This window comes from Leptonychotes weddellii, chromosome 5, assembly GCF_054177405.1.
Source record: "Leptonychotes weddellii isolate Sample4059 chromosome 5, ASM5417740v2, whole genome shotgun sequence".
In the NCBI taxonomy this organism is placed as follows: Eukaryota; Metazoa; Chordata; class Mammalia; order Carnivora; family Phocidae; genus Leptonychotes; species Leptonychotes weddellii.
The window spans coordinates 89,237,808-89,250,607 of record NC_138373.1 but is presented as its reverse complement, the minus strand read 5'-3'; the positions used below and the strand labels follow the sequence as shown (position 1 = coordinate 89,250,607).

The 12,800-nt window shown below is 44.8% G+C and overlaps 1 protein-coding gene across 5 annotated transcripts in view; it reads right to left on the bottom strand.

The window, feature by feature from the left end:
- Window positions 1-486: 486 nt before the first annotated feature.
- CCDC91 (coiled-coil domain containing 91) overlaps window positions 487-12,800 on the bottom strand; it is a 342,380-nt gene continuing 330,066 nt past the window's right edge. For 2 of the 5 annotated variants that reach the window (XM_081821380.1, XM_081821379.1), the window contains 2 exons: window positions 4,008-4,113; window positions 487-986 (listed from right to left, as the gene is read on the bottom strand). In XM_081821380.1, coding sequence (XP_081677506.1) covers window positions 898-986; window positions 4,008-4,113 — 195 coding nt within the window. In that variant the 3' untranslated portion in view covers window positions 487-897. The remainder of the gene's footprint in view (window positions 987-4,007; window positions 4,114-12,800) is intronic. The other 3 variants (XM_081821378.1, XM_081821381.1, XM_081821382.1) reach the window with 3 other exon arrangements.

Genomic DNA, 12,800 nt, shown 5'->3' with positions numbered 1-12,800 from the left:
CCCAGGGGACCAAGTATCTCCAAACTCTTCACTTGGCCAACTCATAATAACAGAGGTCTTTCAGCATAAGGAGCAGGTACGGGTGTAGGAAGTGATTTTTTCAGATGGCATTTATAGTCCCTCTAGGATATCTAAGTAGAACTGTTGTTCAGTAGGCAGTTTCCCTGTTCTCCTATCCCACCCTTTTACTGATGGATGAAGACAGAACGGTGTGGGTTTCAGGAACCAGACAAGACTCTGATGGAAGAGGAAAACAGTAGCACTGATGGATGTGCTGTACCCCCCACCAAGAAGGATAATATGTGGAGGGAGGAGGAGGAGGCAGTGGGGGAGAAAAGAGATGAGTTTGTGACCCCAGCCTCTTTGCTTTTAGAAAGAGGCTCTTGCTCCCAAACATTTTCTTCACACTGTCTCCAAGCCTACTAATTAGAAATTCATTTAGGTTAATAATCAAATATCCTGAAATGATTAAGGAGACCACTGTTCTTTCATTCCTTCCTGTACGTTGGTTCAATAAACACTCATTTAGTTCCTGGTTATACTGAAGTTTATGAGAGAGTAAGAACAGAACCATACTTTGGGGACCCCAAGTGAAAAGGGCAAGTGCAAAGGGGGTTGGGTAAACAGTCCCTGAAAAAGATGCTGACCACTTTCATTCTGGTCGCAACTCCGAGTCCTGAGGCCAAAGAAAGTCAGGCCAGTGATGTGACCCTTGCATCTGAGCCCTGGCCTCAGACAGTACCTTCAGGGTTTCCAAAGCTCCACACTTGGTTCTCTCTTCTTCTGGAGTACCAGGCTATCAGCTCCAGGTTCGTCCTGAATATTGGGGAAAGCAATGCAAATGTCTGTGCATGTCCCCCAGTGTATCCTGGGGGATGTTTTCAAATTTCATCCAGCTTATATGGCACCAAGAAGCATTCTGTTCTCTCTCCCATCTTCAAGGGCAAGAATTTGATTCCTGATTGCTGAGAAAGGCCAGACTTCTCCTAGAAGGAAATATTTTTGTTAGAGAAGTCTGTGTCAGATTATTTCGTCTGTTAACAGCAGAACCAGAAGATAATGAGGACTATTTGACAGGGACTAGCATTGACAAATGGTACACATTTTTGAACTCATTTCAAAGTACAAACTCCTATTTCATTTCATTTTCTAAGGCTCTGAATAACTTATAGACAATTTAATTGCCTGTATTTGGAATAGGGAATTCCTAAAATGCTGAGTATAATATTTGGATTTAAAGAAAAAGATACCATAATAGAGGCCATTGTTCAAGTAAGTAGAGACAGGTTCATGTATTTCAAACCCTGGATAAAATATAAAGAAGATCATTGAGCTCTAATTTGAAAGAATTCTACTGAAAGACTCAGAAAACAATCCACTGTGAGAATATGAGACAGAATTATAATATTTACTGGACAACTGTTTGCTAAGAAGCATTTATTTTATATCACTTTTTAACAAGACCGAACTGTCAGATTGTTTAAAATTCCATTGGAAAAATTTGGATTATCACAAAAGTGTTTACTCTTTTATCCTTCCATGTGTATTGGATTACTCATGGAAGACAATGGAAAGAATCTGAGAAATGATGGTTTTAACAGCAACTTAGACTCCTTTTCAGAAATATTATAGACTATGTAAACGAAAGCAACTTTTGGACACGCATTAACATAGCCTTGATACTATTAGTGCGATGTAAGACACCAAGAAATGAAATTTTCCAGATTATCCCTTGGAAGATGATGGCACACGTGAAAAATCCTTCCCCTATAACAACCGTGCTTGCATAGGAATAAAAAAAAAGAATCATCTTTATCTCGTTTTGCTAAATACCATTGTTAGCTCCAGCAGCATGATTCAGAATCTGTTTAACAAAATATGACCTTTTAAAGTCATTCTGGAATGCTGGAATTACCACCTATGAAGACACTGCAATCATCTATAACTTCGATCACTCACTGAATAGACTTCCATTAAAGGCATGTTTAGGACAAAGCTGAATCTCTTCTTGGTATTAAAATCACGTTTGATTATCCATTCTAATACCAGACAGGCGTGTCTACTCTTTTTTTTTTTTTTCCTGTAAGGCCAGAGTTTCAGGGACACAGATAACTTGTAATGATGCATCAGCTTTCAGCTGCATGAGGACCACCCGGGGGGCTGGTGGCCCCAGACTGTGGGGTCCCACCCCCACCCCGGCTGAGTCAGTGTACCTGAAATGGGGCAGAGAAGGTGTTTCTAACGTGTGATATTAGTGCTGCTTTCCTGGGAAACACACTCTGAGAAACACTGCACTAAAGGACTCTGGATAGGGAGTGCTAAAAGGAATTTTAGGAAACAAATTCTTATGTGTGGGTCAGACTGGTCTTGTGCAAACTGAAGGGAGAAAAAAAAAAAACCAAGCCTAAGCTTCCCCGTTAAGGCTCAGCCTTTTCTATGGCTCCTGCCTCCAAACAGAGCCCTTGGCTTCCTGTTTTCCATGCGCTCTTTCCTACCTCTGGTTCTCAAAAGTGCTCACAAATCCTGATAGCTTAATTTACCCTAAAATGTACATTAATCCTAGCAGTTATTCCTCTTGGAGACCTTTGCATTTTAACATGGATCAAAAATTTAGACCTGATAAATGAAATTTGAACAATGAAAAGTGTTGATTTTTAAATGGCAAAAACTTTGTTACATTTCCACTCCATCACTCACATTACACTAGAGTGATCTAACAGTCCAATCTCTTCATGTTACTTTCCTCTTCGAAGTCTTCCATGACTATCTTTCTCTCAGAGGCAAATTTTAAATGCTTAGCAAGACTTCCAGGCTTTTCTTTTTTCTTTTTTTTAAAGATTTTATTTAGGGGTGCTGGGTGGCTCAGTTGGTTAAGTGACTGCCTTTAGCTCAGGTCATGATCCTAGAGTCCCAGGATTGACTCCCACATCAGGCTCCCCACTCAGCGGGGAGTCTGCTTCTCCCTCTGACCCTCTCCCCTCTCATGCTTTCTCTCTCTCTCTCAAATAAATAAATAAAATCTTAAAAAATAAAACACTTAAAAAAATAAAGATTTTGGGTGCCTGGGTGGCTCAGCTGGTTAAGCGACTGCCTTTGGCTCAGGTCATGATCCTGGAGTCCCAGGATCGAGTCCCACATCGGGCTCCCTGCTCAGCAGGGAGTCTGCTTCTCCCTCTGACCCTCCTCCCTCTCGTGCTCTCTCTCATTCTCTCTCTCGCAAATAAAAAAAAAATAAAAAATAAAAAAATAAAGATTTTATTTATTTATTTATTTGAGAGAGAGAATGAGTGATGGGGAGAGGGAGAGAGAGAAAGAGAGAGGCGGACTCACTGCTGAGCAGGAAGCCCAATGCAGGTCTCAATCCCAGGACCCAGACTTCCAGGCTTTTCAACCTATGCCCCTGCCTACCTGTTCAACCTCATCAGCCACCTCTCCCTCCTTCTTCTTTGTATACAATACTGAACTACTTCAAATTCTCTGAAAATGTCCTTTCCTCAGGATCAGCTACATCATTTTGGGGACCCAGTGAAATAGGAAATACAGGACCCTTTGGCCATGATGTAGTAAAAAATTTCAAGATAGCAACCGGAGAGCATGTATCCAAGACCAGAGGTTTCCGAACACGGAGCCCTGTGTGGCTGCAGGTCACACACCCGCGAAGCGGCCCTGACTATTCCAGAGACAATAATCCTTACGTCCCCCGGCACTTGTTTTGGGGTATCACAAAGAAATCAGTCAAGATGTGTTATTTCCTTTCGCTCTGAGCCAGTATCTCTAGATTTGTTGAACTTCAAATGCAGGAAAGCACTTGAGCTTCACCATGCCTTTGTTCATTTTCCAGGAAATCTCTGATGTAGCCAGAGAGTACGAGGTACCACTTTGACCCTGGCACTGACCTGTTCTCCTTCTGCCACTGTCATAATCTCTCCCTCTTTGGTACCTTTGAAAGGTACTGTTCCTTCGTCCTGAAATGCCACTCACTGTGTATCCCTGATAAACTCACTTACCGGGCTTTAATCTCGTTTGCATGAGCATCTTATTCACTAGGCTCCAAGCTATTCCAAAGCATCGATGGTGTCTCCATCTTTGTATCTGCAGAATCCAGCATGACATCTGGATTGGAGGAAGGACTTCAGAATGTTTGTTAAATGAAAGAACGGGAGGTCTTTTCCCTAATTCAAAAACAGTTTCGTGGAAGAAAACCTTTCTAAAGCCAAGCTGTAGCTTAAATGTGACTCAGTCTTCCAGATTTACTAAGTGAGGTGGTCAATTTACCTTTAGTTACCACGAAGGGAGGAGGCTCTGGGGCAAGAACTGAACTCCTGGGTCTCTGGAACCTAATCGAAGGGGGTGTGACCCCCCTCCCCAGATGTGTTCAGTCCTGCTCAGTGGAGGAATCTAACACATGAGAGAGTTTTCGAGAATCATCAAGGATGCCTTTCCTAGACTGGCTTCATATGGGAACTTTTATTCTTAATTCAAATATCAGAAACTGTCTGAGGTCTACAGTCAACTCTCCTGGGATGATGTCTAGTTTGTGGTTGATGTAAGATATTTGCTGCCCTCCCTCCCCTGTGACTTCTGACTACGCGCTGTCATTCTCCCGTGAGTGGGTGGCGAAATACCTTACAAGCCGAAATTCAAACCAATAAAGTCTGCTTTTTGTAAGTTTATGGTTTATCTATGAATTTCGCGTACCCAAGCTAGCTTCATCCCTGGTTGAGACAAAATTTGAGCATTGGCAGGATATCATATTTACTTAGGTATTTTTCTCCAACTTGCGGGCATATACTATTCTGGGCACATTTTGAGAGAAAATCCAGGAAGCTTTTTTTTTTCAGTATAATCTTTTTAGTTGTTTTTTATCCATTGGTATATACTTTGTCCTTGCAAACAGTCGAGGACTGAAGCAGCATCTGGTGTGGTTTTTTTCTGGCAAGGCAGGGGAGAAAAGAGAGCCAGTTGTTGCTGCTTCTTTCCCTCTTTCCCTTCCACATCTTGAGAAGCGGGTGGGCTTTCACTTCCTCTGGGTGCCTCTAGCCCTTGGACCTCACTAACGAGCTGGGACAAAGGGCTTAGACATCTAATCTCAAAAGACAAAAAAGTCCTCAACATTAGATGCCTCTACAGCAGACATCAAGGCGTGAATTGCCATTCCGATAGGCACATCCGCCCACCTGCTCAGAAAACAAATCCTGGGTTGCCTGTACCATGCCACTGGTCATGGGGTGGCAGGGAGCCCGTGAGAACATCTTCATTGAGCCAGAAGCGGGTCTCAATAGCAAGGCGACTTTATCTATTGTTCGGATGTTAATGGTTCAGCATTACTTTTAACCCATTGAGTGGACTTCATTCCTTCACGCTGAGCTTGGTCTGTGCACTCCCAAATCAACTCCTGTTTGCTTGGATACTTAATTCAAGTTGCTTTGATAGGCTTAGAATCAGGATCCTCAGGGTGGGGAGGGCGTTCAACTGGTTGTATAGTTCGTCCATTCCGACACTTGAATCTGCTCTACCATGGCCATACTATTTCTGCCTACACCCTACCAAGGATGGGAATGGACAGCCGCCCAAGGTCACCCTCTTCATCCTTGAGTAGCTCTTTCAGAAATACCTTCTTTTCATAAACCAGATGTCAACTAAAGTCAACTTGCCCTTTCAGACTGACATGAAATTGTTTTGAATTCTCACGCCTATGAGGTAAGCCCAGTCAGCAACCCTTTCAGAATCCCTGTTCATCTTTGATATGTGGGCAGGAGGTTGTTTCTAAGTGTCCTGGCCGCTTCCGGCTAAGGTCGAATCACTCCATGTATGGAACCCTCTCCTTTCTATGCCCGTCCTCCTGTCAGCTGTCACCTCTTCCTCTACACTAAGCAGTTCTCTTTTTTTCCTGCTGGGACATTCCACATGAGCCTGTTTCAAACACAAGGCCATGTGAGTGTGTGTGACACACTTTCTTAGGACAATTAAGGCAACTGCTGGAGTTAACAGTGCGGCAACCAGTCAACTTATGACGAAATAGTACCTATTTCTATTCTTCAAAACCTCTCAGCTACCTCATCACCAGGACCCCACTTCCTGGCCACATTTTCTCTGTGGCTTCCACCTCCTATCATGTGCCGGCCCCCCTCTTTTCTTCTAACTCCTCCCCTCTTCTGTCAAATTTCTTGCTCATGTCCCAAATTCTAGTTAACTTACTCGTAGAGAAGTTTGGTTTTGCCTTTATCTTCCAGACCCTGACCTTCAGGCCTCCTGGCCCACACCCAGGGCAGTTTATCAATGTGTTTTCCCAAAGGTAGCCCACTCCCTAAAAGTCTTGTGCCAGATGTTACCCTGTCCCCATGTGGTTACACAAAGTCCAGGTCTGACTCCCTGTCAACTTGATCCAGTTCATTACAACCTGCCCTGTCTCGGCAGGCTTCTTGCTCTCTAGTCATTGCTATGGATGGAAAGAACACAGGCTTTGGAATTAGACCAGAGTCTGAATCCCAGATCTACTATTCATCAGTGGTGTGACATCCATTGGGCTAACTTTTTGAGACCATCTTTCTCAGCTAAGCAATGGTGATAATTATACCCTCCACAGGATTTGTGTGAAAATGTGACTTACTGGCACATAATAGACACTCAACAATTTTTATTTATTTTAATTAAAATAAAATAAAATGGAGACCAGGCTTAAACATCTCCCAAGCAGACAGAACCATTTAAGCCAAGTAAGCAAAACTCAATCTAGCTTATTTATATGAGCATCCATGGAACTTACCTTGGGTTATTTCTTGTAAATGCCAATGATAATCATCAAAGAAACTTAAAACATCTTCCTAAAATAGTATAAGATAAGCACTTTTAACTAATCCCCTGCCATCTGGAAACCCCCACTGCAATAACCAATCACTGTGAAGGTCAAGTAACTTCGTCATTGTCATTTTCTAAGCCATGCCATAACATCATGCCCCTGAGCTTCATACTCCTGGGTTTGAGGTGCCCCTGATTGTGACCAGTTCATTTCTCACTCAGTAAAATAGTCATATCAAGTAAAGCTCTCTAAATTTTCTTTTAACACTTTCCTTCTCCTCAAAAAGCCTCAAAAAGCTTCAGTGCTGGTGTGGATGAACCCTGCCCAGCCTGGTTGGATCCCTGTTTGTTTTGACCTCTGACCCCTATCTCCTTGCTATCTTGGCTTTCTTGGCATTTCTTCTGGTCCCTGCTTTCATCCCCAGCTTTGGCTTTCACTACTCAGTCACTCCCACTCCTGTGCAGAAGGGCAAGAAAATCTGCTCCTGCCTCCCCCTCTGTGTGCCGTTTTGATTCTGACTAACCTGGAAATAGCTTCGGAGATGACTGAGATCAAGTTATGGCTCACAGGTATAATTGAGTTGTTTCCTAATTTCCAAAGGGCATCAGAAGTGCTGAGATCACCGTGAAGATGGATCCTCTTTTTGTCAGAGAGGACCGAAGGAAACCCTGGCCACCATACCTCTGTTTTGGCATCTCACAAGTAAGCGCCTCGGTACCCCAGAACAGAAAACAAGTCAGAGATGCCATGATGGCTCTCACAACCCAAATCTCACTAACATACAATGTTTAAAAATCTTAAATAAACAAACAAAATATCTTGCAACATAATCTCTGTTCTAGTGCTAAATGACTCTGTTTTAAATACATAAAACTCCACATTTAAGCCCTTAAGTGTAAAATGCTGGTAAAGAAATTGATACTAAGTGAAGATGATCATTTTTATGATTTACCGACCTACCATATAGGTTATCGGAACCTCAAAACTAACTCAGCCTCTGATGAGGTGGGAGTCCAGGATGGAAGTTCACAGAGAATGGACCTTCATCCACTCAGCCAGGCAGATGCTCCGGAATGCACGTCTCCTTCAGATTTGGCTATTCCTTTGGTGAGGGGAAAGAGCTGCATGATTTCCCTGGCATTTTCATCTCAGAGAGGAATTCTAAGAGAAAGTATCATAGTTGAGCAGCTTGAGGGGACTGTCCTATAAGCAATTTCAAGCAAGTTATTTGTCTCTTTGAGGTCCAGATGCTCGTTTGCACAAAGGGTATAAAAATGAATACCAGTATTATTTAGAAACCAGGTCTGGCTATTGTAACAAAAGTCAAAATAATTGCGACTTAAAAGAGGCAGGATTTTTTTCTCGCTCATGATACAGTCCGAACACAACCAGTCCAGAGCTGAGAGGGAAGCTCCCCAGTTTGGGACCAGGCTCCCGGATCCTGTTTTGCATCTTCAACACTCATCTTTCACCTCAGGGCTAAGCTGTCTGTTCCCAAATCTTGCCTCCACATTCCAGCAAGTGGAAAAGGAGAAGGGGAAGGGTTGGGCACAATCTTTCCCTTTTTTGGGGTGTGAACTGCAAGTTGTTTACATCTTCCTGCTCGCATCCCATTGGCTAGCACAGTCACGTGGTCACACCAATCTGTAAGCTAGAGCCTTCCCTGGGGATGCCCTGTGCCCAGCTAAAATTCAGGACTTGTCTTGCTGACAAAGAAAAAGAGAATACAAACTCAAAGACAGCCAGCAACTGTCCTTACGGTTCCCTGTGATCTTCTGCTAAAGTGGAATAAAGTCAAGGTTCAATTGGTAGTAGTTAATGTGGTGGTTTTTTTTAAATAATAAGCAAAAATTTAAATCAGTCTATTTTATTTCATTCTTGATATAGAGACAAAAGAAAAAGGTGTGTGTGCCTTCACACAGAGACTCCCAATGTGGGTCTGATTAAGAATGACTGAGGTTTGGAGATAAAGTGACCATCACTGCCCTGGCCTCCTGGTCCTGCTGGGTTTCAGGGAGTGAAGGCTTCGTTGGGGGGCCTCAGCCTGGCCCAGTCCCCCAACCAGTCCTGATCAGATCATCACTGGTGGACGGTCTTTCGGTTCTACACGTACAACTTGGTGTGTGTTGGGGGAGTCCAAATTGCACTCCCCCCTTAATGCCCAACTCATTTCTTCAATTTGGGCACCTGGGTTTCTGGCGAATCTCTTTCCCTTCTCCACTGGTCCAAGCATACCTCATGAACAAGCTTTCCCAAAACATTACACAAAGGAATGTTACCCATCTCCTTTGTATACACTGCCATGCTGCTATCATTACTTTTCATGCAAGGATTCTTTTTCCCTCAGGCTCTAAGAACAGAACAGATGGAAAAGAAAGCGAAGGGAAGGGGAGGGAAGGAGACAATAGGAAGCCAAGACAGTAGAAAACTATGCCAAAGAGAAATAGATCCAGAATAGAAACCAAGCCAGTAAGCACACACAGGGTAGTGGGACTCTGCAGTGGTGAGCGGTCACAAGGCAGTGCTCTATCACTCCAGGTCACAATCTAGGAAGGCATAAGACGTGTCCTACCACATTGGGAAGGAGAACTGATAACGGTGGTAGGGGAGGAGGGTGATTCATGCATCATTCCATGCTCAGATGATTCTTACATTCAGCAGGACATCCAAGAAGGACATACCCTGAGTGAAAAATTACTTGACATTTTGGCAAAGTACTAAGTACTAAGACCGCATTTCACTGACAATGAGAAAAATTTCAAATTAAACTGTGGAGCAGTCACCCTGTGGCTGTGTAAAGGAATAATATTTTACAATAGGTGTCTTTGGGCTTTCTCTGTCAGAAACAAAATAGTCTGACCAATTAGAGCAGGACTCAATAAGGGGAGAAATTTCACATGGACATTTTGACTAATGATAAAATAAGAATATACCTCAATGTGAGAGATTCAAGGGATCTAAGTGGCCATGAGAACATGGTGGGTTTCTGTTTTTGTTTTTTTTTAAGATTTATTTATTTGAGCGAGAGAGAGAGAGAGAGAGAGAGTGTGTTGAGTGAGGGGAGGGCCAGAGGGAGAGAGAATCCTCAAGCAGACTCCACGCTGAGCACGGAGTCTGATGCAGGGCTCGATCTCACGACCCTGAGATCCTGACCTGAGCTAAAACCAAGGTCTGACGCACAACCAGCTGAGCCCCCAGGAGCCCTTGGAACACAGTGTTTTATAGCTAAGTAAGCTACAGACTTGCTTTGGCCCATATGCTCAGACAGTGGTAGAACCACAACTAAAACCTAAGCACTGGAGGCTCCTGGGCTAATGAGCCTTGTCTGGGACGTTCTGACATCAGAGGAATCTCTTATTCTGTGAAGAAAATATCTCTTGTGGGAAATCATTAATATGTCCTAAAACTGATTTTATCAAAAAGGATGAGACCTGAGATGGTGAAACAAATTCTAAGGGTATAAACAATGTCATCCAACTGTTGTATAATGACCACATTCCAGGGGAGTTTTCAGAGTGACAAATGACTTCAAACAAACATTTGGGTCTGGCGGTACATTTTGTAAGTGGCTTTAGGAGGAAATGTGGAACGCAGAAGAATGCAGAAGAGCCTGGTGATCTCAATAGGCTGGGAATGAGGAAAATCCTATGTTAAATCACTCGAACAGAGAATAAGGTAATATTTATGAAATCCCCCTTCCTATCTGAGTGAGACAGTAGGGACCACGTAGACCCAGGAGATGCTCCCTTTAAGTGAAGAGCTGCTCTATTTGACCCATACACCATGGCCGGGATCAGACTGCATCTGTGGGAGAGTGACAAGGGACCATCCCACCTGTAAGAAGAGCAGGTAGGAGCTGGTAGGCAGTGGGCCACAGGGGCAGCAGGTTGAGGGGAAAGTACACTGCACAAGGATTCAGAGGACTTGGGTCCCAGTCCTAGAGCTATTGCTAGTTGTCCCAGTTGTACCACCTTGGGCAAATTACTTAACCTCTTTGGACGGGCTTCAGTTTCCTACTTCATAAAAGAAGGTTTCACTTCATCTTTTTCCCAGCTCTAAAATTCTGCTTTCCAGGGCTAGCTATTTAAATGCCTACCCCAAAGTTTCCCAAACCTCCAACCTGAGGCCATTTGGCCCCCTAGGGGACATGTGGCAATGTCACAGCTGGTTGTCACACAGTGGGAAGGTGCTACTGCTGTTGGCGTCTGGTGGGTGCAGGACAGGGGTGCCACTAAACATCCCAAAATGCAAGGACAGCTCCCCACAACAAAGAATCATACAACCCAAAATGTCAGTAGTGCCGAGGTTGAAAAACACTAACCGAAAGGGCAATATAATGACGAACCCATTTCAGCCAATTATTGTCATGTTGTCAGACCCGTTTTTTAAGAGAAGTTGAAAATGTGAATTTTTATGTAAAATATTCCCAAATGAAGATATAGCAGCACATTTATATATAAAACGCTTTGGGAGCCAAATAAAATGGGGCCTTAGGACAAATCCTGTCTGCAAGCTATCAATTTCTGAAATCTTATTTAGCCACATACTGTCCAAGTAATTAGTGTAGTTTAACTGAAAGCGTGGATTTTTTCCCTCTGTGGGAATATCCTGTCTACTTCTCCAGGTTGTCACAGGATAATAGTATCTTGGAGCTGGAAGGAACTTCAGAAATCACCTAATACGCAGTTATACCCAGAGAAGGGACTTTGCCCTTGAACTCAGTCCGCCAATGGCTGGCCCGCGCCTGAGATGCCAGGTGTCTTGACTCCCTGTCCCGAGTTCTGGGAGAGTGAGAGGAAAGGAGGCGGTGTGCGCGAGAGTGCCAGATGTATCTCTCTTCCAGATGTGGTCTGCCAGCACTTGATCTTCCAGCTGTGCCTGAGCAGCACCAGATGTGACCAGAGGATTAAATGAGGGGGATGGGAAAGCACGCCGGAGCCTGTAAACGGCTCCCCCGTCTCCCAAATGTAAGGTTGGTATTAGCGTTCGTTTTTCTGCGATGTACAACGCAGGCAGCAAGGCAAGTGCCTGGTACTGGCCACAGGGAGGCCTGAGCCGGCGCGTGTGACTGGCTCAGCCCGGACACTGTACCACTCTTAGAAAAACCATGCAGAAGCCCATCAGTACTATCCGTGGGCCGCTGAGAGGAACAGTGTTGTCACAGGGCCATCGGGCCTGAAAGTGCAGTTTTCTTTCTGGGTTCATGGGAGCTAGTGGCGTTAGAAGATCAATCCGCAAGGCTCACCGGGGTTTAGGGACCTCAGAACTCTTCCCCCCGCCCCCCCCCCAGCACGCCCCTTCTCAGGCCTCCGATGATGCTTTCGTGCCTCCTGCTGGCCTTCCGCCCCACCCCGTCTGCTTCGTAAGGGCCTGGGTGTGGGGCGGCGGGGAGGCTCACGGCAGGGCTGTCTCGGGGGGCTGCGCAGCCGGCTCCCAGGGCGGGGGTGCACCAGGCCGGGTCGACCGCCACCCTGTCTGCTCCCGCGCGGCCCACTCGAGCCGATGCTCTCCGGCTCTGAGTCCTCAGAGTCACTTCCATCTTTGCTCAGCGTGCTCCTTGTGGTTACGCGGAGAGGCCCGAGTTTGGGCACCAGCATTCAGAGCTTTTTTCTTCTTATTTAGTGCAAAAATGGCTCCCACGTCCATGGTGAACTTGGCCACCGGTCGTGCAGGCCACGTAGGGGGTGAGGGTGAGACAGAACGTGTCTGTCCCGGCAGGTTCCACATTTTTTTAGGGTAATGATAGAGTTTTCGGTTACTTACAGGATGTAATTATAAATACATATTTGCAATAGAACCAGCTCGATGTGCTTAGCTTTCCATGAATAGCACACTGCACTCTGGGAATGCGCGGACTGCCCTTTCCTTAAAGCTCAGCAGAAGTCTTCCCTCCCGAGGAGGCCTTAGCCCGGATCTCTCTGCTCTAATTTTCCTTCGCTCTTCCGTCTGTACCACTGACTGGGGAACCACAGACTCTCTTACTCTCTCTCACCCCTTTATG